This window comes from Mauremys reevesii, linkage group 2 (genome assembly GCF_016161935.1).
Source record: "Mauremys reevesii isolate NIE-2019 linkage group 2, ASM1616193v1, whole genome shotgun sequence".
In the NCBI taxonomy this organism is placed as follows: Eukaryota; Metazoa; Chordata; order Testudines; family Geoemydidae; genus Mauremys; species Mauremys reevesii.
In genome coordinates this window covers 271,749,275-271,776,973 of record NC_052624.1, presented here as the reverse complement: position 1 = coordinate 271,776,973, position 27,699 = coordinate 271,749,275, and the positions used below count along the sequence as shown (strand labels likewise).

The 27,699-nt window shown below is 41.4% G+C and overlaps 2 protein-coding genes across 2 annotated transcripts in view; one reads left to right on the top strand and one right to left on the bottom strand.

Moving 5' to 3' along the window:
• TG (thyroglobulin) overlaps positions 1 to 27,699 on the bottom strand; it is a 219,399-nt gene that overhangs the window by 50,650 nt on the left and 141,050 nt on the right. The window lies entirely within an intron of this gene.
• On the top strand, positions 906 to 25,627 carry SLA (Src like adaptor). Its single transcript, XM_039523416.1, has 8 exons — positions 906 to 1,077; positions 6,043 to 6,136; positions 12,191 to 12,290; positions 15,968 to 16,054; positions 17,381 to 17,484; positions 19,174 to 19,305; positions 22,054 to 22,186; positions 23,456 to 25,627. Exons 2-8 carry the CDS (start codon positions 6,058 to 6,060, stop codon positions 23,673 to 23,675), a joined length of 855 nt encoding a protein of 284 aa, XP_039379350.1. The 5' UTR covers positions 906 to 1,077; positions 6,043 to 6,057; the 3' UTR covers positions 23,676 to 25,627.

Genomic DNA, 27,699 nt, shown 5'->3' with positions numbered 1-27,699 from the left:
CAGTAAGTCCTGTCGAACAGCTTCTACGGCTGTTGAGCTTTTCGATTTCATTAAGTGTCATGGCTCGACAATTAACTTCTAACCTGCAGCAATTTTAAGGCCGAAACATTAATCAACAGCTGAACTCTAGTATGTTTTTTTTAATCCTGTCATATGACATTAACATTTCAGAACACATGCCGGTCATGAAAACAATGGGTATATCAAGTTACCTTAAATAACCCACAGACTTTTATGTACAAGCCTCTTTCATGGGTTCACTGAGTGATCTTGAGCAGGTCATTTGATAGCTCTGTGCCTCAGTCTCTCCCTCTGAGATATAGGGATAATACTGAGCACAACAGATATGTTCTGAGGTTTAGTTAATTACTTGGTATAATGCAGACAGACGTTGAAATGAGAAGGTGCTCTATATACAGGCTTTTGATCAACATTGTTTGTCTGTTGTCGTCTGCTCAAAAACATTTAATGTTTTGCAATAGGAGTGGGCTAGTATTTGGACCAAAAGGCTGAGAATAAAGGAGGGTCTTGGGATATAGTCTGGCTGGAGCGAGGCTCAGCCTCTGATCTTGGGCAAAGCTTTGTGTTTCAGTCTGCCAAGCTGCGGATCTAGAAAAGGCAGGACCTTTCAGAAAACAAGCTATAGGCTTTGGAGGTTGAACTGTATTGGATAAACGCATTAAGAAAACAAGAACAGCACTTGATGTATAACTAGCAAAAAATACAGGTTATTTTGCTAATTTTCTTATGTGATCAGTCAGAACCTAGTGTTAAATATTCAAAACCTCCCTGTTTTCCACAGCCCACAGAGAAAAAGTGTCAGAGAGACCTTGAATAGTAACAGGAACCACATCTGTTGCAAACACTTCATGCCTTCCTTATTTCTCTCAGAGGAAGTATGTGGCCTGTTTGGCAAATGCCGTTCTACATGATAGGGTGAAGTTCACAACACTCTCATTTGGCTGGTTGCTCCTCGACCTGATCAGCTAGACACTGCAAGCAACATGAAAACTCTATCACGCCTGTTCCTTTCGTGAAACATCCTGCAAAGTGGAATACCATGCTCAGCATTTAAAGGTAATCATTGCTCTGATGCTTTCAGGCTAGCATTCTCTGCATACTGTGCCAAACCTTCCAGTCCTTATTCAAGCTAAAGGCAGTTTTGTCCCAGTAAACAGTGCAGGATTTGGACTTTAAATATAAAAAGCCATCAAAGAGAGAGAGATGCAAAAGGTCCATTGGATCCTCTAGTCCCTCTCCTTGCCAGTATTGTAAATGTGAAATGAGCGTGAATTATATATTTCTACTAAAAATCTTAAAATCAAATGAGAGAGACAGACAGCCGTACGGCCAACAGTGAAGCAAACGTTCACATGGGATAACGTATGAAAAACATCACAGATAGAACAGCAGGTTCATTTTTTAAACTCAAATAGTCAGGGATTCACTAATGAGATTTCTCTGTGTTTTGCGTGGCATTTGGATTTCACCATTTGTGCAAACTAGTAAAATGTGTTGTTTCAAATGTATACATTAGGGAATGAGGAGTGTGCTGAATAAAAGTGACGCACTCCCCTGTGTTTCCCAAAGATATGTGGGATTTAGCCATACACTTCCCATGATTAATTCTTTGCAAATGCAGGGGTTTAATAAGAAGTTAATGGAGAAAAACCACCCAGCATATTATAAATGATGAACCATGGAATTCCTCATTTGAAATGTGCTTGTTTGTAAGCAGCTTTCTTGGAGAACCGGGATTAGTCATGTTCTTGCTTTGGGCAATATCTCTTGGGCATTCTGAATACATCTTTGAACAATCTCTGGGAAAGCAGAGTATCAGAGGAGTAGCCGTGTTAGTCTGGATCTGGGAAAGCAGACTAGTTTAAGATATGCAACACTAACTGAAGTACCCCAACATGACATTATCTTAAAAATAGATATTGTGTGTGATAAAACTGAATGGAACATACATTTTGAGCCAAATTTAAATCCATTTCTGCAGGTGCAAATATTTGGTACAAAACTGTGCTCACAATTATTTGGGCCTACAATTTAGGTCGCTAAGATCCCAGTCCTTCAATGAGCTCATTATGGCCTGGATGGAGCCCCGTTGAAGTCCAAGGTGCTCTGTTTGGCCCCATATGCAGAACTCACTGCAGGGTCGGGGTCATAGCCCTTTAAATACCTGAGCTGTGGATGAAATCAAGAAGCAAAATGCCAATGCAACCTGAAATTGTGCTTTCAGACAATTGTGGCTACAATTATTTGCAGATGTAAGGATGGCTATGGAGTTGGGACTGAAAATGCAGATCTTCCGGTGAAATTCAAACTTTCATTAGAGCCTGAGTAATTGGTCTCTGTGTGGGGAAAGCCACTCTTAGACCTGCAGACAGACTAAGTGGTGTCAATGCAGCACCTCAGTGGTTATCATGCCTATGGGTTGAAATAAGTTTAATACAAGAGTTTGAACAGGACTATCTGACACGGTTGCCTACAATAGCAGGGAACTGGACTTGATGACCCAGGAGGTCCTCCCAGTCCTGTTCCTAAATAGCAGCTCCAGCAATCCACTTCTCTATGCCGGATATTGGCTCATTGGAACCATGTAAGCATAGCTTCTATAATCACTCCTTTCCCTACATCCAGTAGGCCTCTCTGTGCCACCCGTTTTGAGATGGACAGAGAAACCTGCCAACATAGCACACAGGGGATGGAACCCTGTGTGTTTGCTCTGCCCACGTACCAAGCATACACAGGGTTTACATGGTACATAATGCCTTGAGTAGACTCTCCACTCTTGGGTGAATTTCAGCTAAACAATTACAGTTTCATAGGCATTTAGTTAGATGACAGAGAATCTGTTCATCCATAAGGCCAAAATATATGTTGCTATGCAATTTTCCACCTATCTTCTAGTGGTGCATTTTATATGCAAAATTCAGGAAAAATAGCTTCATTTATTGTATCTTGATGCAGTGCACTGAATGTAAGTACACATTACTTATCTGCACAGTCCACTTATGTACTGAAGAACCATGTGTGCCACCCTTTATTTAGATAAATGAAATACTACATAAGGCCCATATACTCATATACCCATATACTCTGGACTCCCTTGAACTTACTTAAAAATACAACTTAAGAGCTGTTGTACAATCCATGAGCAATTTGAAAACACAGACAGGTCTCCCAAACGGTTCCCTTCCCATTTTCAAATGCCTGGGAGGAAAGACGAGCTTTGGAACATGCCCTGAAGTGCACAAAATGTGCCGTTACTCTGGCTAACGGCATAACGGCAAACTATATTGTGTGCCAAATGAACTGAAGCCCAAGGGCTGCTCTTTGCACTTTGGATAAGTGAATTGTGGGAAAGAATCGCAACTTTTCACTCACTTCCCAAATTATTTATTTATTTTAAACAACTCTCTTTAGTGGCAGTGAAATTTAACATGGAAAATGTCACTGAGATATATTTTAAAAAGTAGCTGTGGTGACATACAAACCCTAGCTGTAATTGCATGAATGGACTACACGTTACATTCAGAACTTTTTAGTTTTCTAAAGGCCAGGTTCTGCCAACTTTAGCCTCACTGAGCAGTTACCTGACTATGTGAGTAGTCCCACTGATCTCAGAAGGGCTACTCACGGAATAATGTGACAACTAGGACAAATGGAAAGTACTATGTTAAGGGAGGAATAATTAATTGCACAAATACAAAATGGGAAATGACTGCCTAGGAAGTAGTACTGCACAAAAGGATCTGGAGGTTATAGTGGATGACAAACTAAATGAGAGTCAACAATGTAATATTGCTGCAAAAAAAGTGAACATCATTCTGGGATGTATTAGCAGGACTGTTGTAAGCAAGACATGAGAAGTAATTCTTTCACTCTACTCAGCACTGATAAGGCCTCAACTGGAGTACTGTGTCCAGTTCTGAGCATCACATTTCAGGAAAGATGAGGACATATTGGAGAGAGTCCAGGGGAGAGTAATAAAAATGATTAAAGGTTTAGAAACATGACCGACGAGGAAAGACTGAGAAAATTGGGTTTGTTTAGTCTGGAGAAGAGAGGATATGATAACAGTCTTCAAATACGTAACAGGTTGTTATAAAACAGAGGTTGATAAATTGTTCTCCTTACCCACTGAGTACAGGCCATGAAGTAATGGGCTTAAACTGAAGCAAGGGAGATTTAGGTTAGACATTAGGAAAATTTTTCTGACTGTAAGGGTAGTTAAGCCCTGGTAGTTAATTATCTAGGGAGACTGTGAAATCTCCATCTTCGGAGGTTTATTAAGAACAGGTTAAATAAACCCCATCAGGGATGGTCTACATAATACTTAGAATCATAGAATATCAGGGTTGGAAGGGACCTCAGGAGGTCATCTAGTCCAACCCCCTGCTCAAAGCAGGACCAATCCCCAGCTAAATCAAACTAAGTTTTGCCTCAGTACAGGGGACTGGACTAGAGGACTTAGCAAGGTCCCTTCCAGTCCTACATTTTTGCGATTCTAAGAAAGATGCAGAATCTGTCCATATGTTGTTAGTTTCAGGCAACTGTATGCTCTGCTAACATGCACGTTACATTCAAAGAGATATATTCATCGCTACGCACAAAAGTCTTACATACAGCTCAAGTGAACAGTTTTCATTTCCAAAATTTGTAAACCTGAACATTCAAGAACACTCTGCATATTTTAACGTGGGTTTAAGCAACGTAACTCCCACTGAAGTGAATGGGAGTCATGAGACTAAAAAGTTTCATATATTTAAAGCTTTAGGGTAAAATTTTCATTAGGGTCTAAGTGATTTAGGAATAGAGCTTGCTGGGAATTTTTTGACTTTTTTTTTTTTGTTGGAAAATGCTGACTTGTCAAAACTGAAACTTTTAGTGGAAATGTGTCAATTTCAATGAAACGTTCACTGAGAAGGACTCTCAGGACCAGGGTGGAATTTCTGGTCAAAATGAGAGATTATCTAAATCTAGCCAATTGTGAGTATGGACAGCAGACTGTGGCCCCAAGATTTAAGGTGTCTTTGAAATACCTAATGTAGACAAGATAGATGAAATCAGCTTTTTCTGCACAGTTCACAGACTGTATGGTAAATAGAGTAGGCACTGTGCTATAGGATTTCGTGAGGGCCAATGCTGTCAGTTTCTCAGACTAGCAGCCGGAAAGAGATAAAAAATTATCTGATTTTAGGTAATGGTGTCAGGACATTTTGTTTTGTTGCTGTTTTAAACCAGGCATTGCTTAGCTATTCTGACTGTGAAGCTAGGCTATAACATAAGCCAACCTCTGACTAATGGTGGTTCTATGCTATTCAGTTCTAGATAGGTTCTTGTACCAGGTCACAAAGGAAGTTTCTATATTAAGTTTAGAACGAACAAGTTCCACAGCTGCCCACTGCAGTGTTTCATGCATCTTCCTCTTAAGCATTTTGTTCTGACACGACAAGATACTGACTAGATGGACCCTGGTCTCATCCAGTTTGGTAATTCCTATATTACTATGGGACCTTTCAGGATCAGAAAAATTTTGAGCCATTCTTTTTTTTAAAAATTTCTTTGAGCACCTACAGCAAAACCAGAACTGCGTCAAAAGGAAACAGCAACACAACTCTGCCTCTACTTGGCAATGAAACATCAAAGCCGACATTGACAACAGATACGTCAATCTAATCAATTGCTTCATCACTTCAGAACTCCAAATGTTGAGAAGTACATACACTCAGAAATACATGAGTTTATATTCACCGTTTTGCTGTGACTTCCTATTATGCTAAGGTAGTGGTAATGGAAACTTTTGCTATGTACAGTACTTCTTAGCAACTTCCCTAGTTGTGGTTTTCTGCTATTCCCCTGATAAAAGCACCAAAGTGGTGAGAGTTTAGCAAATAGATACTCAACTGCATGTAAAACATCAGCTTTCAAAAGCCAACTATATAGAACCTGAGAGTCTGAAATTGGGTCATTTTTATGCATTGGCACAGCGGGTGCTATCCTGAGTCCTTTTTTATGTCTCCTTTGTTTTAGTTCTGAAGTGCATTGATGAAAATAAAGAGAGCAATGGGAAATACTATGAAAACAACAAGAGCCCCAGCAGAAATAAACGTGCCACCCCAAACTGGTAAGCACTTTTTAATTTCTTTGAGGAAAAAAGTTATTGCATTTTTATTCATCTGTCTGACATATGAAAAAGTATGCTTGAGTGTGCTATGCAAGACCAGAGGTGGACAGTATAAGGTGTTTACTTTTAGGCGAGTTAGAACTCATTCTTTAGGAGTCATTTAAAAAAAATATTTTAAAATATTGTTTTAAATGTTTTAAAAATAATTGCCCTTCAGCAGCACTCTTTATGATGAGCTTCCCACAATCCAGGAGGCCCAGATCTTCTCCGTAAACAAGAAATTGCACATTTGGGGTGATTTCTGTGCATCTTTTATAAAACCTATTTCCACATTTTGCTTTGGTCAGGTTTTGTTCGTTTTAATCCCAGTCTGGGAACCCTAATAATAATCATTCTGCACTCACACTGATCATTTCAAACATTTGCACCAAAACTAATATGCAGGCAACTTTCCATGCTGCTAAAAGTTATATGAAGCAATGACACATTTCAAGGACGGCAGCTACCAAAGGAAGTGGGGTGGAGGGTAAATTGTCAGCTTGCCCTATGTAGACACACAGGATAAAAAATGTACAAGGCCTCCCACTATGCAGCCTGGATTGAGAGTCCGGGTGGGAGGGGGAAGAGACTCATAGCATTAATACTCCCCATCACAAGAAAGTAGGTGAGGAATGGGCAGAGCTCACATGCCACAATGTGCCGGCCAGCTGGCACAAGAGGGAAGTAAGCTAGTCTTATAAAGGGATGCAGGAAATTACTCCCCCCCAGGTGCAAGAAGAGACTAGGGGAACAAATATGACTCTGAGTCATAGTTCCTTCCCAGAGCTTCTCCGAGGATGGCCCAACTATGTGCTAGCCCTTCCTCAGGGCAAGGGACCAATCTGGCCAAGAGAGGCAGAAACTCCAGCACTATTTTTAGCACGAGCCAAGAACCAGCACTTCTATATTATCGACGTTTCGGGAAGCTGAGCAGCTCGGGGATTGATAATGGCATAAGGAGGAAAGCCCCCAGTTCAAATCCAGTTTAGACTGATACTTACTGAAAGTTGTTACTGTCAGATGACTGGGTTCGTGATCTGTGTGAAATGAGGTGACAGTCTCAGTCCAGTTTTTTGCAGAGCTGTCCAACTTGCATTCAGTGCCCTTGTTGGTCTTCCCAACAGAAAGCAAGAACTGAATGGCCTTGAAAACTGACCTATTCTTTCTCTCATAATCATGGTCCCTTCGGGCTGCCATTGGGGAACACTGAAGGGGTAGGGCGGTGAAGTTTGCATTGTTGCTGATCATGCTGTACTTGCTCTGTGGATACACCCAGGACTTTAGGGCTTGATCCAGTTCCCATGGATGTCAACAGCATTCGTCCCATTGACTGAAACAGGCACTGAACCAGGCCCCTAGTCTCTATGGCTGCCAATCCAGCATCGTTCAGACAATAAACTCACATTGCCAAATTCTGAATTTCTCCCTCAGCCGGTGTTTTAATGGAGGAAGGGTTTCAGGATTCGCTCCACAAATTTTATAACATTTTAAATAGTTTGGAAAAAATTGTTTCATCCTGGCTCATTTCAATAAGACATCGGTGATGCTGAAACTGAAGGAATGAAACAGAAGGGTAAAGGAAAGAACACAGAAGAGGAAGGAAAGGCAAAGTGGACCGTTACTTTGAGTCTGACTAGCTGTTCGGCAGTGATAACCTTTGTCGTCTGATCATTAGTTTTCCCTCCCATTGAGACCTGCACTCAGGTCATACCCCTATATTTCCCCTCCACCCCCATTTTAGTGCTGCTCAATGCACAAACAACAGAGGATCTTGTATTTTAAGCACAGCACTAAGCTAGGGGTATTGCGTAAGTGGCACTACTCTAGCAGGCACCTCTGAGTCACAATTCTTCCCTTGCTTCCGCCAGCCTATACCAGCGGGATGTTGCCAATTGAGCTGTGCCAGCCAGAGAGCAAGGGCGCAGGACCAGACATGCCAAACCCACAAAAAATGCAGAAATTTGGCTTGGTTTTGGCTTAATTGGCTTGTGAGTTGCTTGTTGACTAGTTTTTGGCTTGTAGCTTGTTGCTTTTTTTTTTTTTAATTGGCTCCCGGCAAGCAGGGGCAAAGGGGGGGGGGGCAAGCAGGGGCAAGGGGGAGGGGCAAGCAGGGGCAAGGAGGGAGAGAGCCAGGGGTGCACAGCGGGCCCACCACAGTCCCAGGCTGCATGCCGGGGGGGATCTAGTCACATAGAGTGTTGGCGTGCTTAGGGATTGGCTTGTTTTGGCCTTGTTTTGAAATGGGATTAGCTTGATTTTGGGCTTATTGTGAAAGTCGGGTGCTTATTTACCACCTGAAAGTTGGCAAGTGTGTGTGGGACCGGGCTTTGCCATTCTTTGCCCCTTCCTGCCCACTTACTCCAGGGAGGGAATCAGCTGGTGTGTAGGTCGCCCCAGTGTCTAGGTGGCCAATGCATGGGTGTTACGGGTATTATGCCCTCTTACTTCCAAATAAGGGTGCATAGTCCAAGTCACAAGCTAGTCCTTATTGAGCAGGAAATAAGTCTCTCAGCCTGGGACCACATACTTGTGCTAGCGGGGCTTGCGCTAGCCTGCTAAAAATAGCGGTGTGGCTGTTGCAGAATTGGCCAAGTCTTGGGCTAGCCACCCAAGCTCAGAACCAAGAGGTCGGATGGATCCGAGCTTGCATGACTCACCAAAGCTGGTGCCACAACATCCGGACAACTATTTCTAGTGCGCTCCCTTGAGCCCTGATAGCATGAATCCATTTACCCGGCCTAGGAGGCTTGCTTCCAGCTACAGTGTAGACATAACCAAAAGTAGTTCATCTTTAGCTTCATGCCTCACAAGACACCTCGGGGATATAGGTATCTAAAACAACCACGCACCATGTATTCGGGCATAAATACTGATTCAGTGGAAATAACCGTTCTCAGATTTTTCCTTTGTAACTGTTGGACTGTTCCATTTCAGAGACGTCTTTTATAACTAATAAACTGCTAAAGAAAGGATGGGTTTCAGAAACCTCCTGGGTTGTGTGGTCCCTGCATTAAAGTACTGGTATTTGAATTAGCCACTGGCAAACCTGAGAGTGATTTTGGTTTTGCAAAACCAAAACCCAGGAAGGTTTGGATCCAGATTTTATCTTAAATGGAACCCCAATGTTCGTGAAGTAGGGAGGATAGCTGAAGGGGTTCAGATAAATTAGGTTATTTTGCACCATCTCTAATGTAAACACAGACACTTTAAAAGGATGTAGCTGGTGCTATGATCACACCTCCCAGTTGAGAACTAGCAAATTAATGTGCAAAATTGAAACAAAAACAGAAGATAGACGTGTATGTCAAATAATTACAGATCCTGCAGCCTAGAGACAAAGTAACACATCCACTGATGCATAGCAGAATGCAAGCCACCATGTAAGCAAGCGAGAAGGGCTGATAAGAACAGTTAGTTTTCCACTACATATCTCAATATGGAAACTAAACCTTGCATAAATAGCTTCATGCTTTTAAAATGTGATGCTAAGATACTTTCATAAAATGCGACCAGTTTAAGCAAATGCCATTTCATTTAGAACTGTCACTTGTCGCTTTGCTTTGGTAGTTCAGGGAAGCAGTGTCATTTTTCAGTGTGTTTTTCCCTATCATTTATCTCCTTCCATTTATTTCTCTGCCATTCCCGAAGAGGATTCTACATTATGCACTATGTACACTAAGCCAGGTCTAGTAAGACTAAAGTACAAGGCAGCCTTTCACAGACATCGGGATTTGTGAACTTCTGTTGCATAACTGAAAAGTAATTTGAGACCCATTCAGCTCTTAGTATCTTTTTAAAATTACACACTATATCAAGCATATCACACTAGGCTAAAAGCTGGGAGTTGATCCAAGAGCATATCCTGGGGAACCCACCCCACTTAACTCACTGGCACGGGTCAAGTGGAAAACTGCTGACACCATTTACACACATGCAACGTGTTGATCAATTCATTCCTCCTTTAGAGCTTGATTCTGCAAGCCCCTGTGCAGAAGGATCCTTGTGCAGAACCTAAGGGTATCCTTCAGAAACCTTACTGCTCCTAATTGCCTAACAGGGCTACCTCCAAGCATGAGGGTTTACAGGGCCAAACTCTTATTGAACGGCAATCTGTCCTCCACTGAAGCACCCCCTAAATATATCCACTAAACAGATCATCTCTCCCTGGGCTCTGGTGTGAGAACAAGCATCCATCCAAAACTGATGTAGAAATTATTGATTTTTTTTACATTTTTTCAATTATTTTCGTTCCAGCAAGGTACCCTACCTATCAGCCTCAGTAATATAAGAATAAGAATAACCTCTCTCAGCTCCTTAAACTCCCTCCTCCTCAAAGCCCACTACTTTTGGTTCGCCTTCCGTTAATATTATTAATGAATAATAATTATAATTATTAATTAATAATATTAACAATCATCATTATTATGAAGGATTATTTGTAGGGTGGTATTGCCAACCCAACTCCCTCCTGGCCTTCGTTCCTGACGCTGGCCCCAGATATTAACGCATTGTGTGGGTTTCAAATGCTCTAAAGAGGAATTAGAAAGAAACAGACCTAGCAGGAAGTATTTGTGTGCATGCAGGTGTGTGTGCGTGCGAGCGCACACTCTTGTGACCTTTCTTCTCCACTCCCGTAATACACTTTGTTTCTTGTAAGCCCTTTCTACGCTAAGTTGAACTGAGACAGCAAGCGCCAATCAGGCCTGGGAGCTGACTCTGTCGTCCTTCAGTAAAGAATATTGTCATATCACATTGTTTGAAAATATGGTCAGTAGTTGTCATTTACACTGGGTTTGAGGCAATCCCCATTACAGCAAATGGGCACAAATTGTCCCTGCCAGTCCAGCAGAGGCTGCTATGGCCCGGGTGGGGAGCAGGTAGAGTTTGTACCACCATCACCCTCGCCAGCTATTTTGCCGAAGAGCAATTTTAAACTACCACCAGGGTTCCAATGGAAGCCGCAATGTATCAGGCCGCTCTCTCCCCATCTATTACTGCTTTTCTGGCTGGCTCCAGACCCCTCAGTGGAGGAAGGGCTGCAGCTGCCTTCCACTGTCACAACCTTCCTCCATGCAGAATTTCCACCACTCGGGAAACCTGCACTCTGGGGTATGCTGGAAGAAGCCAGCGCATCAAGCCCCACATTTGCACTGCATGCAGAAAGATCCCCACTAAGAGTTCGATCCTAGGAAGCCCTGAGCAGCCTCTCCTTGGGAGTTTTAGAAGCTTGGTACATTTTGGGTTCAGCCCTATGAAGATGTGAACACTTGCAGAGTGTAACTTCAGTTCCTGCAGCTTTACTTGCAGAGCAATTCCGGACTGGTGCAGGATGTTCCTCCCAAACTTCCTCCTTTCTGACCTCAGTTCTCAGAACGACGTTTGTACGTGAATGAGCAAACCACACAAATTTACTTTTCCTTTTTTTTAAATGAAAAAGCCTCTGTCTTCCATCACCAAGACAGCTGCAGTGTGGGGGTAGGAGCGCTGCGCAGCCCATTAGTCACCCAGTCTAGTAAGAAATCATAAACATAATAGGAAGGAGACATTGATTTTCTGGTTTCCTATTATTTTATGAAAAGTTCCCCCTCTTACTACACTTGAGGAATCTATTTTTGTACCTTTGAAAATATCAGTAAAGACGTACAACGCAACGAAAGTTGCCTTTATCTAATGTAATGCACCTGATCATCAACATTACTTACATTGTAATTTAAGCCATTCATGCATGATGGTATTATTCAACTGAGGCCATTTCCTAATACTATGCATATTTATTCATTTTGCTACTTTCAGACTGAGTCTCTTCTTTGCATATGGTGAGTATTAAACAAGGTCAGTCTGCAGAAGCTTTTGGCTAACTAGAAGTAAATAAAGATCTACAAACTTACAGGTGCTCCTATTTAGCTCCTATTTACACTGTTGCCCGGTAGGTTTTGAGGGTGACTTTCTGAAGACATCCACCCTAGCTATGAATTGTATAATCCTTTAAAAATGACATTTTCATCTTTTTCCTAGGTCAGGAGAGCGATATCCTTGCTGTCCTCTGTGATTATCCCTCCCCGGATATAAGCCAGCCAATATTTCACACCGGAGAGAAACTACGTGTGATATCAGAGTAAGTTGTTCCTTTTTGAATTAGCCCCCGATACAGCTGATGTGAGATAGGGAACAGCTGCTGGTTTATTCATTTGATGCTAGATGAATGCTGTGTTTTTTGTTTCTATTGAACAGGAGAATGTTCATGGCTTATTGTTGCTGGGAAAGTTGCTTATTGCTCAATGTGCAGTTCCAGATGGATCACCTCCTTTCAGGCACGCACATAGGGCTCGATCCTGCGAGTGCTTAACTCCCACTGGTAACTCGGGCCACTCAGCACCTCACAGGATTGAGCGATAGGAAATTCCAGGTGCCAAGTCAATGTACAGGGCCCAGTTTTAAAACATGGACTCATCCTGCATGATATAAAATGGGATTACTTGCATGAGACTGATTCAGCTTTGGCTAGGCATTAGAGTACTTAACCAAACTGAACCAATTTTAGAGTTGGAAAGGAAAAAAATACTTTATCCTTATCCAAAACTTTCACATAGGTTGAGGGTCTTTGGACTTTATATTCCCGTTTGGACTCTTAGATAGAGATTACCCTGAACCATGAATTTCAGATCTGGATCCAGATCACTTTCTCAGAGTTCTGAGGGATGCAGACTTGGAGGTCCCATTCCGACCCTTCTCTAGTGTATTACAGACACACAGACAGTTAGTCCCACACACAAATACATTATACAGAGCTAGATCCTCAGCTGGAGTAAACTGAAGTCAATAGCCCTGATGATCTGCTATGCCCCTCTTTCGGAAGTAGTGGAGAGTGGCAGCCAGAGGAAGTTGGCTGTGGCTCCTTGATCTTTGTCCACCCGGTCCTGACAAAAATTAGAGAAGTAACCAGTCTCCTCTAACTTTCATGAGTGGTACAAAGGATCTTACAACAGTGGAAGATCTGAGTCGTGGTGCTCTGTCAACCATTCCCCCACTACCCCAGATGTCCCATAAGGAGAAGGGCATATCAGGGGAGGGACCCTGGCATAGCAGGTGGCAGAGCTTCCACCAGCTTTCTGATGCTAGAATGTTTCCCTACGCCAGGGCAATTCTCCACCATTGTGTAAATGGTGCTAAATGGTCTTAGCAGACTGGAGATTCCAGCCCAAAATAGCTATGCTGATTTAGATCAGCTAAGGTTCCTGCCCATATATATATACTGTACATATGCTTCATATACTATATAGTACAGTCTAATTGTTAATATGGAACTCTGAAAATGAGATATGCATAGCACATATTTTTGTTTGTATGTTTGTCTGTTATGTACTGATCAACAAGTGCTGAAGTAAGCATTAAATGGAAAGTTCTCTTCCTGTTTTGATTCAGCTATAGTGCAGAAAAAAAACCTTGCAATGTTCTATGCAAATAGGCACAACTCTCCTAAACAGAGGGTCTGTTCTCCCCACTAGGGTATGTGTGGATGTTAATGGGAGCTCTGGGTATGCATACACTAGCAGGAGGTACAGTCTCTCTCAGGTCACTCGAGAAACACACCACTCTGACAAAGAAAAGGAGATATGCTAGGTTGGTTAGAGCAGCAGTGATAGGAGAGCTGCCATGTCAAACTCAACCCTTCTATGCTGCACACATTGCTCCTGTTATGTTATTTTTCTAAGCCTTTTATTCAAACAACTATGTAAAGGAGAGACAGTTCACAAGGAATAATGCTGAAATCACCACACTCACTTGGGACTCAAAACATTGCTGATAATCATCTGCATGAGTCAGGGCAGCAACACAAAACACAGAATCTACTCAGAACAGATTACCTATAATGATCACTAGTACCTGGAGATGGTTAACAGTGTTAGGTAAGCAGTGCCAGATTGGCCCCTGTGAAGATATAAGGAATACCATTCAAGGGAGGTCAGAGGCCAGCAATTGACTTACTGGCTGGCTGATTAGCCTTGCCCATTGCACCTGGGAAAAGACCTCCAGCTTAACTGGCAGATCCTCATCAAAGGAGGAGCAGGAAATGGAGGGAGGGCACTGCCACACCTCCCGGAGGCTGGAGCTATTGCAGGGAGGAACTGCTCCCAGAAACAAAAATGGACAGAAAGGAGACTGCGAGAAATCCTATTATCAAAAGGCTCTGAGGTAAGAGCCAGGAACTTTGGGTTGAGGAACTTATCAGGGGGTGCGGGAGAGATTTGTTTGTTGAGGAGACTGGGGAAAAAAAGAGCGAAAGAGAAGAAAGCAAAACTACTGACTGCTAGAAACTACCTTCCTTGGATTGGGTGAGAAGGTTCCAGGCAGAATTCCCCCAGGGACAGAACTGGCTCATCAAGACCAAGCTGGGGTCAAGTTGGAAAAGTGCCCCAACCTCTTAGGGTCCCTCACAGTCTGCTCACTCCCTGGACTTCATTCATTAGGGGCAGGGTTAACACAGGGTGGAGGTCCTAGTTTGGATAAAAGAAGAAATAGGAGTCTTTACTCGGAGACTTTTTTTCTGGGTAAGATTTTGAGACTGAGGGGGTATCTTTTAATTATTCTTAAGAGAAAATGTGAAAATACCATCAGCAAAGTTATTCTCATGTATGTTTTACCTCAAATGGAAACAGGAAATCCCACAGATTTCGCACACGCAGTAGCACTTTAGTGAACATGCTGTACGCTGACGGGAGAGCTTCTCCTGTCATCGTAGTTAATCCACCTCCCTGAGAAGCAATAGCTATGTCAACGGGAGACGTCTCCCACCAACATAGAGCTGTTGACACGGCGAGATAGATTGGTATAACTACATCGCTCAGGGGTGTGAATTTTTCACACCCCTGAGTGACATAGTTATACTGATATAGGTTGGTAGTGTGGACCTGGCCTAAGTGATTTGCCCAACGTCGGAAATAAAGTTTGATGAAGAGCCAGGAAAAGAACCCAGGTGTCTTGACTCCCAGTTCTATGCTTCAGCCACCAGGCCATCCTATGCATTAGTGCCTGATCTGCAGTTCATTGAAGTAAACGAAAAGATTCCCATTGACAACAATAAGCTGTAAATCAGTTCTATTAGACCAGGGGTCGGCAACCTTTCAGAAGCGGTGTGCCGAGTCTTCATTTATTCACTCTAATTTAAGGTTTTGCATGCCAGTAATACATTTGAATGTTTTTAGAAGGTCTCTTTCTATAAGTCTATAATATATAACTAAACTATTGTTGTATGTAAAGTAAATAAGGTTTTTAAAATGTTTAAGAAGCTTAATTTAAAATTAAATTAAAATGCAGAGCTCCCCGAACCAGTGGCCAGGACCCGGGCAGTGTGAGTGCCAATGAAAATCAGCTCACGTTCCACCTTTGGCACACGTGCCATAGGTTCCATACCCCTGTTTTACACTGTAAATCTAATCTCCAACTAGACTTTACTAATGCGCTGTTTCTAGCTATAATAAAGATGTTCAATATCAGAAATTTATTCTTGACTACAGAAATAGGTCTCACTACTTAAGCAGCAAATGGAACAAATTTATTGTTTAATATTTAGTTTATTTCTGTGGACCATTTAAATAATAATGTAGCAAACAGTGAGATTTAGAAGATGAAATAATGTAAACAAAAGAAACGTAGATCTATGCGTGTGTTTCTGAATACTCAGATTAGTTAACAAATACTGCATGTTAGCCCATTTTCTGCCTTAGTATGTTTTTAAAATGAAGGCAGGCTCCCCAAACGCATTTGACCATACTCATCTTCTTGCTCTGACAGTGAAGGAGGTTGGTGGAGAGTCCATTCCCTCACTACCGGTCGAGAAAACTATATTCCAGGAAAATGCGTAGCAAAAGTTTACCATGGGTGAGTACATGCTTTCTCCACAGCATTCCAAAACTACAGGTGCTGTTATTTCACACATACCATAGTTTATAGGATCAACTTTTCATTCTTAATTAGAGTACTATCATAATCCAAATAATATAATTACAACCACTAGCACCACCACCAGCAGCAGCAGCCTGCTAGAAAAATCTAAGTCAGGCAGAGATGACCTGAATTAAATATCTACATCTGAATTCTTTTGAACTTTGGGGATATTTCAATCCAGATCTAAATTTAGCAGCTGTTTTTATCAAAGCAAAACTCCAGTTCCAGAAACTTTGAGAAACTTCTCATTCACTTCTGGGTCCAAGTTGTGAGCTCTGGGCCCATCTCTAGTTTTAAGACACTGATAAAAAGATCCAACTTATAAGAACTGGGGTGAAATTCACTGCTATGCACAAGGCCTATGCACTATTTAAATCTCAATTAATACAATGTGGTGGCTTGAGTGGGTCCCTGGGCTGTTCTTCTGCACAGGGGTGAATCCCTCCCCCAATGAGGGAAAACTCAGTCTGAGACAAAACTGGAGTTTGTATGAAAAACAGACCAACTAGAACAAAAGAGGAACTCCAAAAGGCAAATGAGATCATTCAAGAACGGAATCCCTGCACATTAGAATAGATACTGAGGGTTCAGAGGTTGGTTAGTGCCGTCAGCTCCATCTGAGGAAATCCATTAAAGCATCTGCTTAAGTCTGTCACTATTCAGCAAAGCATTTTACCTGCTTAACTTTAGGCATGTCCTTAAAGTCTATTGACTTCAATGGGAATTAGCCCTTGCTTATAGCTAAGCATATGCCTAAGCCTCCTACTGAAGGTATCAGATACCTGACAGTACGTGGTTGAGAAAATCAGCATGCTTGGTTCTACTCTCCCACCGGTAAAGCCCATTGAATTAGATTCATGTAAAACCAGAGTAAAGTGAGATCAGAATCTGGCCTAGCATATGCAGAATAATTACACCTTTGTCCCTGGATTAATAGATGTGGATAATGACTCACAACAAGAAAAGGTTTAGTTATTTAAACTCGGTGACTTTTTTTAACTCTAGTAAATGTTAGTGTTTCAAATTAATTGAGCTTGAAGGGTTTTGCCCTCTCTTATAGGGCCATTCTTAATGAAATTACTGGCATGAGCGAGAAGAGCAAGATTTGCCCCATAAACTGAGGAAATAATCCTGGGAATAGTTAAGAAGGTTACAGTGTCATTTTTACAGTCCTTTTCTAGCTAGTCCTGCACTTTAAGGGCCACACGCTGCTCTCTTTCTCACCCATGTCATTCTAGAACTTCTTTTCCTGTTTCACAGCTGGTTATTTGAAGGGCTGGGAAGAGAAAAAGCAGAGGAACTTCTACAGCTTCCCGACACCAAGGTTGGCTCCTTCATGATTAGAGAGAGCGAAACTAGGAAAGGTGAGAAAACATAACATTTCCCCCCCCACCCCGAATCTCAGACTGCGGCATCTCCTTTCAACTGGGCTTTCCATAGCTCTTAATTCTCTGCCTTTTCACTTCACACACATCAGTCCAGAATTCTAAACCATATGTAATAAAAAAATAACATATTGCACAGTGCAACATCTTCAACAATCACCTACATAATAAGCAGTGCTAGAAACATGGAAAACCATGGCTTTTAAGAGTTCCCTAATCACTAGCACATACAAAACATTATTTAAACATTGTTTATTTGGGTGGTAGCACCCCAAATGCCCCAAGATCGCAAGGCATTTCAAACAGAGAGGATGGGTAAAAGGGTAACTAAACGCATTTCCTATTTAGTTGTGTGGTTGTTTTGTTTTAAATTAAATTAAATTAAATTAAATTTTCTTCACTTGAAATTTCTTGATCATTCCACCACCAGATTGGCTGGTCAGAAAATGGGCTCCTCCCCTAAGGAATTTTAATTTTTTGTCAAAAAAATAAAAAACCTAAAACATTTCAGCCAAAATCCAAAAAACATTGATTTGGGTGGTGCCTCAGGGGAGTTGTTATGTGGGTATCTCATACTCTCATTCTCTTCTGTAGGCTCAGCTCCCTGGCTGGCCTACATCTCCCATGATGCACAATGGTCTCCTCTCTTGTTGAGCAATACATGATGGCACCCCTGACCATAGTATTTCATGGGAGATATAATCTGGCTGGGGGCACAATTTTTCAGTTTTTGTGTGTGTGTTTTTGACAAACCATCAGAGTTTTTCCTCAGAAAGCAGACTCTTTGTGAAAAAATTTGACAGTAAATTAGGTTTTTGACAACACAAAACACTCTCTTCGGAAATTTTTCATCCAGCCTGAATTTAAATTGCCTCACAGCAATTGCCAGCTTCATTTCTAATGAGTGTACTCTTCCATCCTAACATTTGGTCCCTTCCCTCCTCACAAATGAGTAGCTCACTTATAAGTTAGATAAGAACATAAAGTGCATTCATTTTACAAACACATGGAAGTTTCACACCCAGAGGGAAGGACAGTGAACAAACGTTACTGAGTCACCTTGCATATTTTTAACTTTGCTAGGGGCAGGATGATGAGCACAGTATAAGAACATGAATGGAATAGGGCCCCCTTTGGCCTGTTAAGGAATTATATTAATGGGTTTCAAAGGGAGTGAATATAGTAGTCCTGCCCACATGGCTCCGATATGGGGCTTCCAAAAATTACAGGGTGCAGAATTAAATGGGAAAAGACCCTCAGAGCTCCATGGAAAGACAACAAGGGGAAGAAATTAAAAAAAAAAAACAGGTGGGGATTTTCAAAAGTTCCCAAGGAATCTAAGTGCCTAGAATCTAACCCCTTTGGGCCCTTTTGAAAATCCTACCAACAAGCTTCAAGGAAAAATTGTTGGCGCTTTAGAAGAACTCAGCCTTAGGGATTTAAGGCTATAATCACCAATCCTCTGCTTTATCTGTCTCTATTTTGAGATCTTTAAATCAGAAAGGTCATTTCGCTTTTTCAGATTATTCGAGGGCACACCTGTTACTGTGGCACCACATTTCAGAGCTGGTCTGACTTTAGTCAGCAGCCACAGAGGTCTGTGAAATGCACCTTTGTTTTCCTAGGATTGTGACTACTTGATGTCATTTGGTTCTCCTGTTTCTGCAGGATTATATTCATTGTCAGTCCGGCACAGGCAAGTGAAACATTACAGGATCTTCCGCTTGCCGAATAACTGGTATTACATCTCTCCACGGCAAACATTTCAGTGCCTTGAGGACCTTGTGAATCACTATTCAGGTAAGATTCACTTGAGATTTGTAACTGCAGGAACACAATATGTTTCACCAGCAATTGTAAAATATCATGCAGTGCATGGCACAGGGGGATCCTGGGACATGACTCAGGATCTTAGGTGTTACTGTAGTACAAAATAAATAATTAATGATAGAGAAATTTGGCTTCTGCCTACTGTATTTTTTTTACTTCACTCCCCGCCCCCCCATTCATATCTCCCCCGGCATTCCTCCACTATTAATCCAGCAGAAAGAAAGATTACAGCTCAGCTGAGTATAGGCAGTACAGATAGACAAAGCCATGTTAAATGACACCAGCCTCTGATATGGTTACAGCTAACATTGTTCAATGTAGCGTCACAACAGCATTTTCCCCCTGGAATGATGTGCCAGCTGTATTAGCTTGTTCACACCTACCATACCACACAACCTTGTTTGTATCAGTGCGTGCTGGGAAAATTAGCCAGTTACTCTACTATTGCCTTAGCTGCTTAGTTCTGGATTTATATTAGTGCAGCTCAGAGCAAATATGGCCTAAGACCTCAAAGTTTATGTAACATTATGGACTAAATTCTGATCTCAGTTATACTGATGTCAGTCCAGACATCATTGGTTTTAATGGAGTTACTCCAGATTTATGTCCGTACAACTCAGATCAGACAGTAGTCTTATATCAAATACCACAGTTAAGTAAGTGCTGCAGTGACATCATATGAAAACCAGAAAGGTTTAAAATGAAAGAGGAAGGAGGTTTGGAATAAACTAATCACACCATACTTGTGAAGAATAAATGGTTCTAGTCTTTCAATTAATAACAACAATGAAATCGTTTAAAAGGTGAGAAGCCACAATATTTGCATAATGCTGGCCAAATTGAAATACTGTGTGTAGGCCAAAAAGCCTACTTTTAAATAAGGAAGGAAAATGTTCTGTTTAATGACTTGTATGTTGATGTAGTAATATGATAAAAGGAGTTTTTTAGACCAGCTTGTGGAAAGAAGCAGTAATAAACTTGACAGGATACTAGTCTCTTTTTTGAAATGTTTCAGTTAGTTGATTTTTCCCTATTTTATTTTTTAAAGTATTTCTGTAGACGAAGGACATGAGAATCTGAAACTTTATAATCCACATCTGGATGACAATGATCAACATTTTGTCTCTGAATGACTTTCCCCTCTCTGAGAATATGCAAAATTGATAGTGAAATAAGTGTATGGAAAAAAAAACCCAGAATTTACCAATTACATAGTGCTATTCATTAACACAGGTTAGAGCAGTCAAGGGGCAGCTCTACTTTGTACAATGGAATATTTTACACGTGTTCCTAGTGGTGAACATGTGTTGATGCTTTGGTTGGGTAAGTTACACATGATGGATCTGACTGTCTGCCGCTTTGTCTTTTGCATAGTCAGGTACAGCAGCAGTGCAGAGTGAGAGCAGAGTAGGTGGAAGTACTATTCAGTCAGAATAGGGGCATTTTACACCCATGTTGTGCCCCAATGGTTAGTGCACTGGCCTAGGGTGAGGGAGACCAAGGTTCAAATCCCTGCTCTATCACACATTTTCTGTGTGACACTGGGGAAGTCAGTCTCCCACCTGTGAAAGGGGGATAATAGTCCTTCCCTTCCCTTCCCACAAGGGCTTTGGGAGGATATATGCATTAACGATGATGAGGTGTAAAGTAATGGATCCCATGCAAATACCTCACTAAGTGACTATGCAAGAGGCAAGGCAGTGCAAAATCCGCCTCTATTTCTCCAAATTAACACCCCTCTTTTGTCTGATATACCCAGTCAGAGTCCACATTCTTCTACATCACCTCAACAAGCTATGTGATACAGGGTGCTTCGGAATACCAACGCTTTAACAATATAACTAAATCAAAAGCCTCATTATACACGTTTAAACTGTGTTAGAATCCTGAATGTGCTCATCCCAAATAGGAACCTAATTAGGAATAGAACTAAGCTACTCAATAACATGGCATAGTTATCAACTTGCAACGCGAGGCCAGGTATGAGGGGTTTGGTGTGCAGGCTGCTCTAGGGCTGCAGCAGGGAAAGAGGACTCCCCCCAGCACCTCTCCTGAGCTGCAACAGCTCTGGCAGGCCTGGGCTGAGCCAGGGCAGGGGTTCATCTCCCCAGCAGCTCTGACAGGTCTGGGCTGGGCTGGGAGAGAAGCACCTCTCCCTGCTGTGTGGCCCTTGATAGCCTGCTGTATGGCCATACAGCTTACAGGGAACTTAGCTGCATACCATCATTGCCACAAATAGGTCTGTTTTTTACTCACTATGGCTGATATTCACCCTGAGTCCAAAGCTAGCACAAGGTTCAACTATTCTCAAAATGGGGCTTAGGTGGGAGATATGTTGTGCACAGGCTTTGTATGGCCTTATGCTCAGGGGTGTTATCATTACCAGAAAGAGTGTGGTTAGCTCTAGAAAGTCTGATGCCCTCAGCAGTTACCCTGGAGTTATAGCAATGTAAAAAACCGTGGTAAGCAATTAGGCCCAAACATAAGTACCAGCATGTTACAATAAAAAGCCTAGTAACAAAGAACAAAACCACCTAACACTGTATGCCATAATGCAATTCGACAATTGCATGCCACAGTGTCCAGCGTCTAAATGACTATCCTGCTTACCACACACTCATCTCCAAGAACGTTTAGTGGAGAAAACATTGGTGCTGGACAATGAGACGCTATTGTGCAATAATGGGTAACTCATCCTGTATTGGTTTCTTCATTCAGAGGTACCTGATGGTCTGTGCTGTGTCCTTACAACACCCTGCCTTGCTCAGTGCACTAACAACAATGCAGTGAGGAACCAAGAACCGCCTGTGGTGATGAGGAACAAAAACTTCAACTGGAAAAACATTCACAGGTACCACATCTTCCATACAGCATCTGAGTCTACAGGCTTATTTTCAACATGTTAAATATATACTTGCAATTACAGAAAATAATAAGAAGCTATTCACTTCTGCTGAGGTCAAAGCTGAAATTTCCCAAGCCACTGAGGGCTTTGTAACAGGGGAATTGGGCATTCAAATCTCTCAAGTGACTGAACATTTCAGTCTAAGTGTTCACTTATGCAAATGTTGGTGCATTTAACTACCTCCATAGGTTCTTACAGGCAGAGATAGAACTGCGATGGGTAACGTGGTTGACAATGAAGTCTGCCAAGGATATTCCCCCAATAAAGATACACACAGAGAGATTACACCAGCTGAGAATCTGGCCTACTATATCTAAGAATGAATGCACACAATCTGAAAAAGCTTCAACTTGCCCAAATTGCAGCAACACAGGCCACCATGAACACATTATCCCAGAGTTCAGCTCTCTGCACTGGCTCCTAATTTAATACAGAGCCCAGGTGAAGGTCTCTGTCATGATATTCAAAGCCCTCCATGGGATTTGTAGAACCATAAGTGGAACTGGAGAAAGAGGGTCAGGTTTCAGGAGGGAGATAGTTTGGTATCACACCAGAGGCTCAGGTAGGTGCTATCAGAGAAAAAACAAGCCTTTCAGCATAGAACACGTCTCTATGCATGCTCTGTAGAGATCTCTTTCCTACAACTCTAGCTGCCTGTAGCTAGATCTAGCCACCTGAGAGATCACCCCTTCCTCCACAACTAGATCCTACCAAGACAGTTACTTTCCACCTAACCTGTGACACTGTCAGCCAGTGTGGGAGGGGCTCATGAAAGCATGGAGCTGGGCTTGAACAGAGGAAACTACTCCCACAAGAAATAAGAATGACCACACAGAAATAATCAATTTCAGAAATACATGCTCAACTCATTTCTTCAATTTAAGCTTCTCTCAATAAGCTATGCAGCCCCCTCCTCTCATCAAAACAACTTAATTCACTTGCTCTCACAGACAAAACCCATACACTACTCAAGCAATTCCTCCTACAAGCTGGGAAGAAAGAGAGACTTTCGTTCTTTTTTTCTGTATTTTAAATACATCAAAGTTGCTCAGATATTACTGTGATGAGGGACGTTTAAGGAAACAGATGGGACACAGAAATGATCACATCAGCTATGAGCCAGGAGTTGTTTCTTTTATGCAACCATGTAGCACTAACAAACTAGTAAGTCTAGTAAACGTATCTGAAACATTAAATATAACTTTTTTTTTTAAGGCTCCAGATAAATAACGAAGAACCAGAAAACACACTGGCCATGGACGATTCCTGTCTCAGCTATGGCCTCAGGGAAAGTATTGCCTCTTACATCTCCCTAGCAGGGGAGGACAACTCTTCTTTTCTGAGTAGCAGAAAGAAAAAAAGCCAGTCTCTCATATACACTGGAAGCAAACGCAAGAGTACCCTCCATTTGCCAACTACATATTATGAAGAATGAACCTGAGACAGATGCAGTCTACAGAAAAAGAACTGAGATGTAAGAGCAAACCATGATCACCAGGCAATCCTACCACAGCTGAAAGACACAAGCATACCAGCGGGCGATCAAAGAGGAGATTGAAGGAAATGAAGCCAAAATTAATGCTGGTTTTGTGTTTGTATGTATTTTGAATGTTAACCAGATACTTTAAAAAACAACCAACCATTTCAGCTACTGTGTACATAAATAATAACACTGCACCTTTAATTTGCTCAAGCACAGGTTATAATTTAAGTTGAGAGAGGAACTCTAACTAAAAAATGATAAAGCGAAGCAAATGACTACTCAACAAAAGGTGAAATCACCACTGCGCCAAGGGCCAGAACAAGGTTTAGGCACCACTGAAGACTCACTTGAGCCTTCATTCTAGGCCTTATGTTGGCACCATCCTCAAGAGTGAATATCACACAGTGTTACTAGAAAAGGATGGGTTTGCTGTTCATCGCCTTTTCTGCGTCATTAGAAGACTCTCAGCAATAAGGCTATTCTCTTCTGGATGCAAAGTTATTTCCATCTCTGCTGCAGAGAAATCAGGAACTCACTGGCTCCCCAAAGACAATTAAAACGCAGTTGGTATCTAGCTTCCAAGAACTGCTTTGGTGACACTGAATCTAGACTGAATTTCATCTTCTTGGGGAAAATATAACAAACCTGCTCTTCACAATGGTTTAACCCAGCTGCTGGCAATGCCAAGTGAAATCACAAGACAGAGCAATGTTGGAGTTCTTCTCAGTGAGCTAAATGGCTTCAAAGTGGATACATGGGTGTAACGGAGTAGAATTCAGCTGCTCAGGCACAATCTAGTAATATACCCCAGGAAGCAAAGGTTTTAAAGTGAAATTTAAAATATGCTCAGATTAAGTCCTACAGTTATAGTGAGTTGCAGTATGTCTGAAATTTGTGTGAAACTGCTCAGATTTCAACTTAATTTCTTGAAGGCTACATATATTTATGTATAATATTTATATTAAATGCTTTTTATTTCTAAACTATAGAATAGTTTAGCAGCAACAGGTACAAGAGTTTTTTTTCTGAACATCTTTTCTGAAAAGATACATGAAACAGAAATAAGAGAGGGGTTCTCAAACTTTTTAACTGCATGATCCCATTTTAATGAAGTATTTCCTGCCAGGACCCCAGACAGCATGAAGGAAACCATTTTGACGACCTCACGCCATATGTGAGGTCACACCACAGAGAGGATACCATTTTGCTCTACAAAATTGCATCCTCAGCACACTGGGACCTCATATGTATGGTGCATGCGAAGTCACTCTGTGCAGAGGATGCCATTTAGTTGAGCAAAATAACATTCTCCATGCATTGTGACCTCACACACACTGTACAGGTGAGGTCATGCTGTGTGGACCAAAATGGAGTCCTCCGCATGGTAGGGATGGCCGTGACCCCATCGGCTGATGGCACAACCCCATTTGGGGTCACAACCCACAGTTTGGGAACAGCTACAATCAGATATTACCTAAAGCCATCTAGAGACCAATAGATTGAACCATCATGGACTATAGAGTATCTTCTGATGCACGTGTGTCTTTTTTGTATGTCTGTAAATGAGATCACAGTTTGGCCCTTTGAACCCTGATTCTCCAGTGCCTTCAGCTTCAGGGAGTCATTTACACCTGTAGGAATAAAACTGTACCATCCATATACATGAATTGAGAATTTTTACTTTAACACAGCCACTCTGCACAGGTCTAAATGACTATCCAAGGTAGGGAGCCCTGGAGAACTGGGTCCTTTATGGATATCTTCTGTACTTGTCTCTTAGCACAATCTCTGTATGTCTGTACTTTTTAGATCCTGTAACAGATCATCTACACTAGTGGTAAAAGTTCACAATAATCTATGTAAACAGTCCATCGTCTGATTAAAAACATTTGGGAACTTTAAAACATGAATGTAACTTACTTACAGATAGCGACCACCACAAAACAAAATAGACTCAGGAACTCTAGATGTTTGTACACTCTAATATATTGCTACTAAAGGGTCTCTCTCTTAACCAATGAAACATATATGTGAAGCATTACCATTTTCTAAAGCACATCTTTTTATTTATTCCCCATTAAAATAATCTGTAATCGCTATTCAATGTTAAGTTTGTTGTCTATGGTAACCTGAGGGTTCTTTAGCATATAGGCATGACAACACACACTTTTAGCTTACTAGCACACACCCCTCTTTGTGTATGAATATTTCAAGAAAATATTTTAATATTTACAGTACAGTAGTGAGCAGTCAAACTCATTCTAACGAGAGGGACCAATTACATTTTTAATTACAGTTTGATGGCTGGCACTACAAAGTTAGGATAAGACACCACCCTCCATTCACAGCAGATCTCTCACTGATAACAGTCAGGGTTTTGCACAAAGAGGAAGGATAACTATACTTTTAGTTAGGCCTTGTGTAAAACTTTACCATGGCGCGTAAGTCCCAGTTCCAAAGTGATTTCAGTGCATATGTCTCACCAAAAGTCCCTTGTCTCTATCAAAGTTCCATTGGTTTAACTAAAGGAGGATATTCACTGACTTAGTTATTGCATGCAGTGTAGTTGTAGCTAGGGTGACCAGATGTCCCATTTTTAAAAGGACAGTCCTGTTTTTTGGGACTTTTTCTTATATAGGAGCCTATTACCCCCCCACCCCCTGTCCCATTTTTTCACAGTTGCTCTCTGGTAACCCTAGTTGTAGTTGGTCCCAGGATATTAGAGAGACAAGGTGGGTGAAGTAATATCTTTTATTGGACCAACTTCTATTGGTGAGAAAGACAAGATTGTCCAATAAAAGTTAGTCCAATAAAAGATAAAGATAAAAGGTTCCATCGAGACTCTTATTTTGATTTAAATCTTGGTCATATCAATTTCTTAACTCAATTCCTTACCTCATTAAGCTAAATGGATATTAGTCAGGTTTAAATAAAACAGAGCCCTCGCAGAGTTTTGCACTGGTTTAACTAAATCAGTTTTAAAATGAATTTGTTAAATCTGTTACAGAGCAGACACACACATTCCCTGTGCTTTCTCGGGTGCGACTTTCAGCATAGACAAGGCCTTGGTTATGTCATACCTCCCAACATGCCAAGATCAAAATGTGGGATTCAATTTGTGACAAAGACCATAATGAGGGAAACAAGAATGATTCATACTGGAAAGTTAAAATGCTTAAAGGGATTTATTCATTTAATGAAAATAACTCTTCCTAGAAACTTAGTTTCATGGTTCTTTACTTCTGGCATAACTTATTTTCACCCCCACCCCACCAAAAAAGTGAGAGAACACAATATTGATGTTGAACTTTGGGACTAAAATAAGTAACATTCTTCAAAATGAGGTAACTTGGAGAGGTATGAGTCAAAACTCACTAAATAAAAAAAAAAAAATCAATGCACTGTTAGGACCAGTGCTATTTCTGCCCTTTGTTCACTCGGCCAATTGCAAATTCAATTATTCATTTTGTATGGAAATACTACAGAAATTGTACGTGCAAATCAACTGCACCTTTACATCATCATTGTTAGTTTTAAGAGTTAACTTCAAGTTGAGATGAATGGGGACACTTCTTTTGCTGTGTGAAACAGTGGAACATGCAATCCCTGTCAGCAAGTTACTGTCGCAACCACAAAGACTAGAAACTGACTTTTTTAAAAAAGTGAAAATTAGAATGTGAATCTGTCATGGAACTGGCAACATACCTCAAGGACGATGGATCCTTCAAAGAGGCCGGATGTTTGGCAGATCAGCTCTGTAGTCTAAAAAGTGCTGAATAGCAATGATATTTGCAGAATGGAAACTCTATAAATTATGAACCAGTTCTATGCATATACACATGAAAAACCACAGAGACAGGAATCAGAATGTCAGTTTGATTAAATCAGTCACTTAAATGGGTCTTACCGTGTGTTTGTAAAATGCCTAGCGCAAGGCAATCCCAATCTCAGTTGAGGCTGCTAGGTGCTGTTATAC

What these genes read in the sequence shown, in the direction of transcription:
- SLA (XM_039523416.1), top strand. Translation starts at nt 6,058, where the DNA reads ATGAAAATAAAGAGAGCAATGGGAAATACTATGAAAACAACAAGAGCC. An exon ending in AAACGTGCCACCCCAAACTG is followed by an intron (nt 6,137 to 12,190) that starts GTAAGCACTTTT and finishes TCTTTTTCCTAG; the next exon opens with GTCAGGAGAGCGATATCCTT. An exon ending in CCTTGTGAATCACTATTCAG is followed by an intron (nt 19,306 to 22,053) that starts GTAAGATTCACT and finishes TTCTTCATTCAG; the next exon opens with AGGTACCTGATGGTCTGTGC.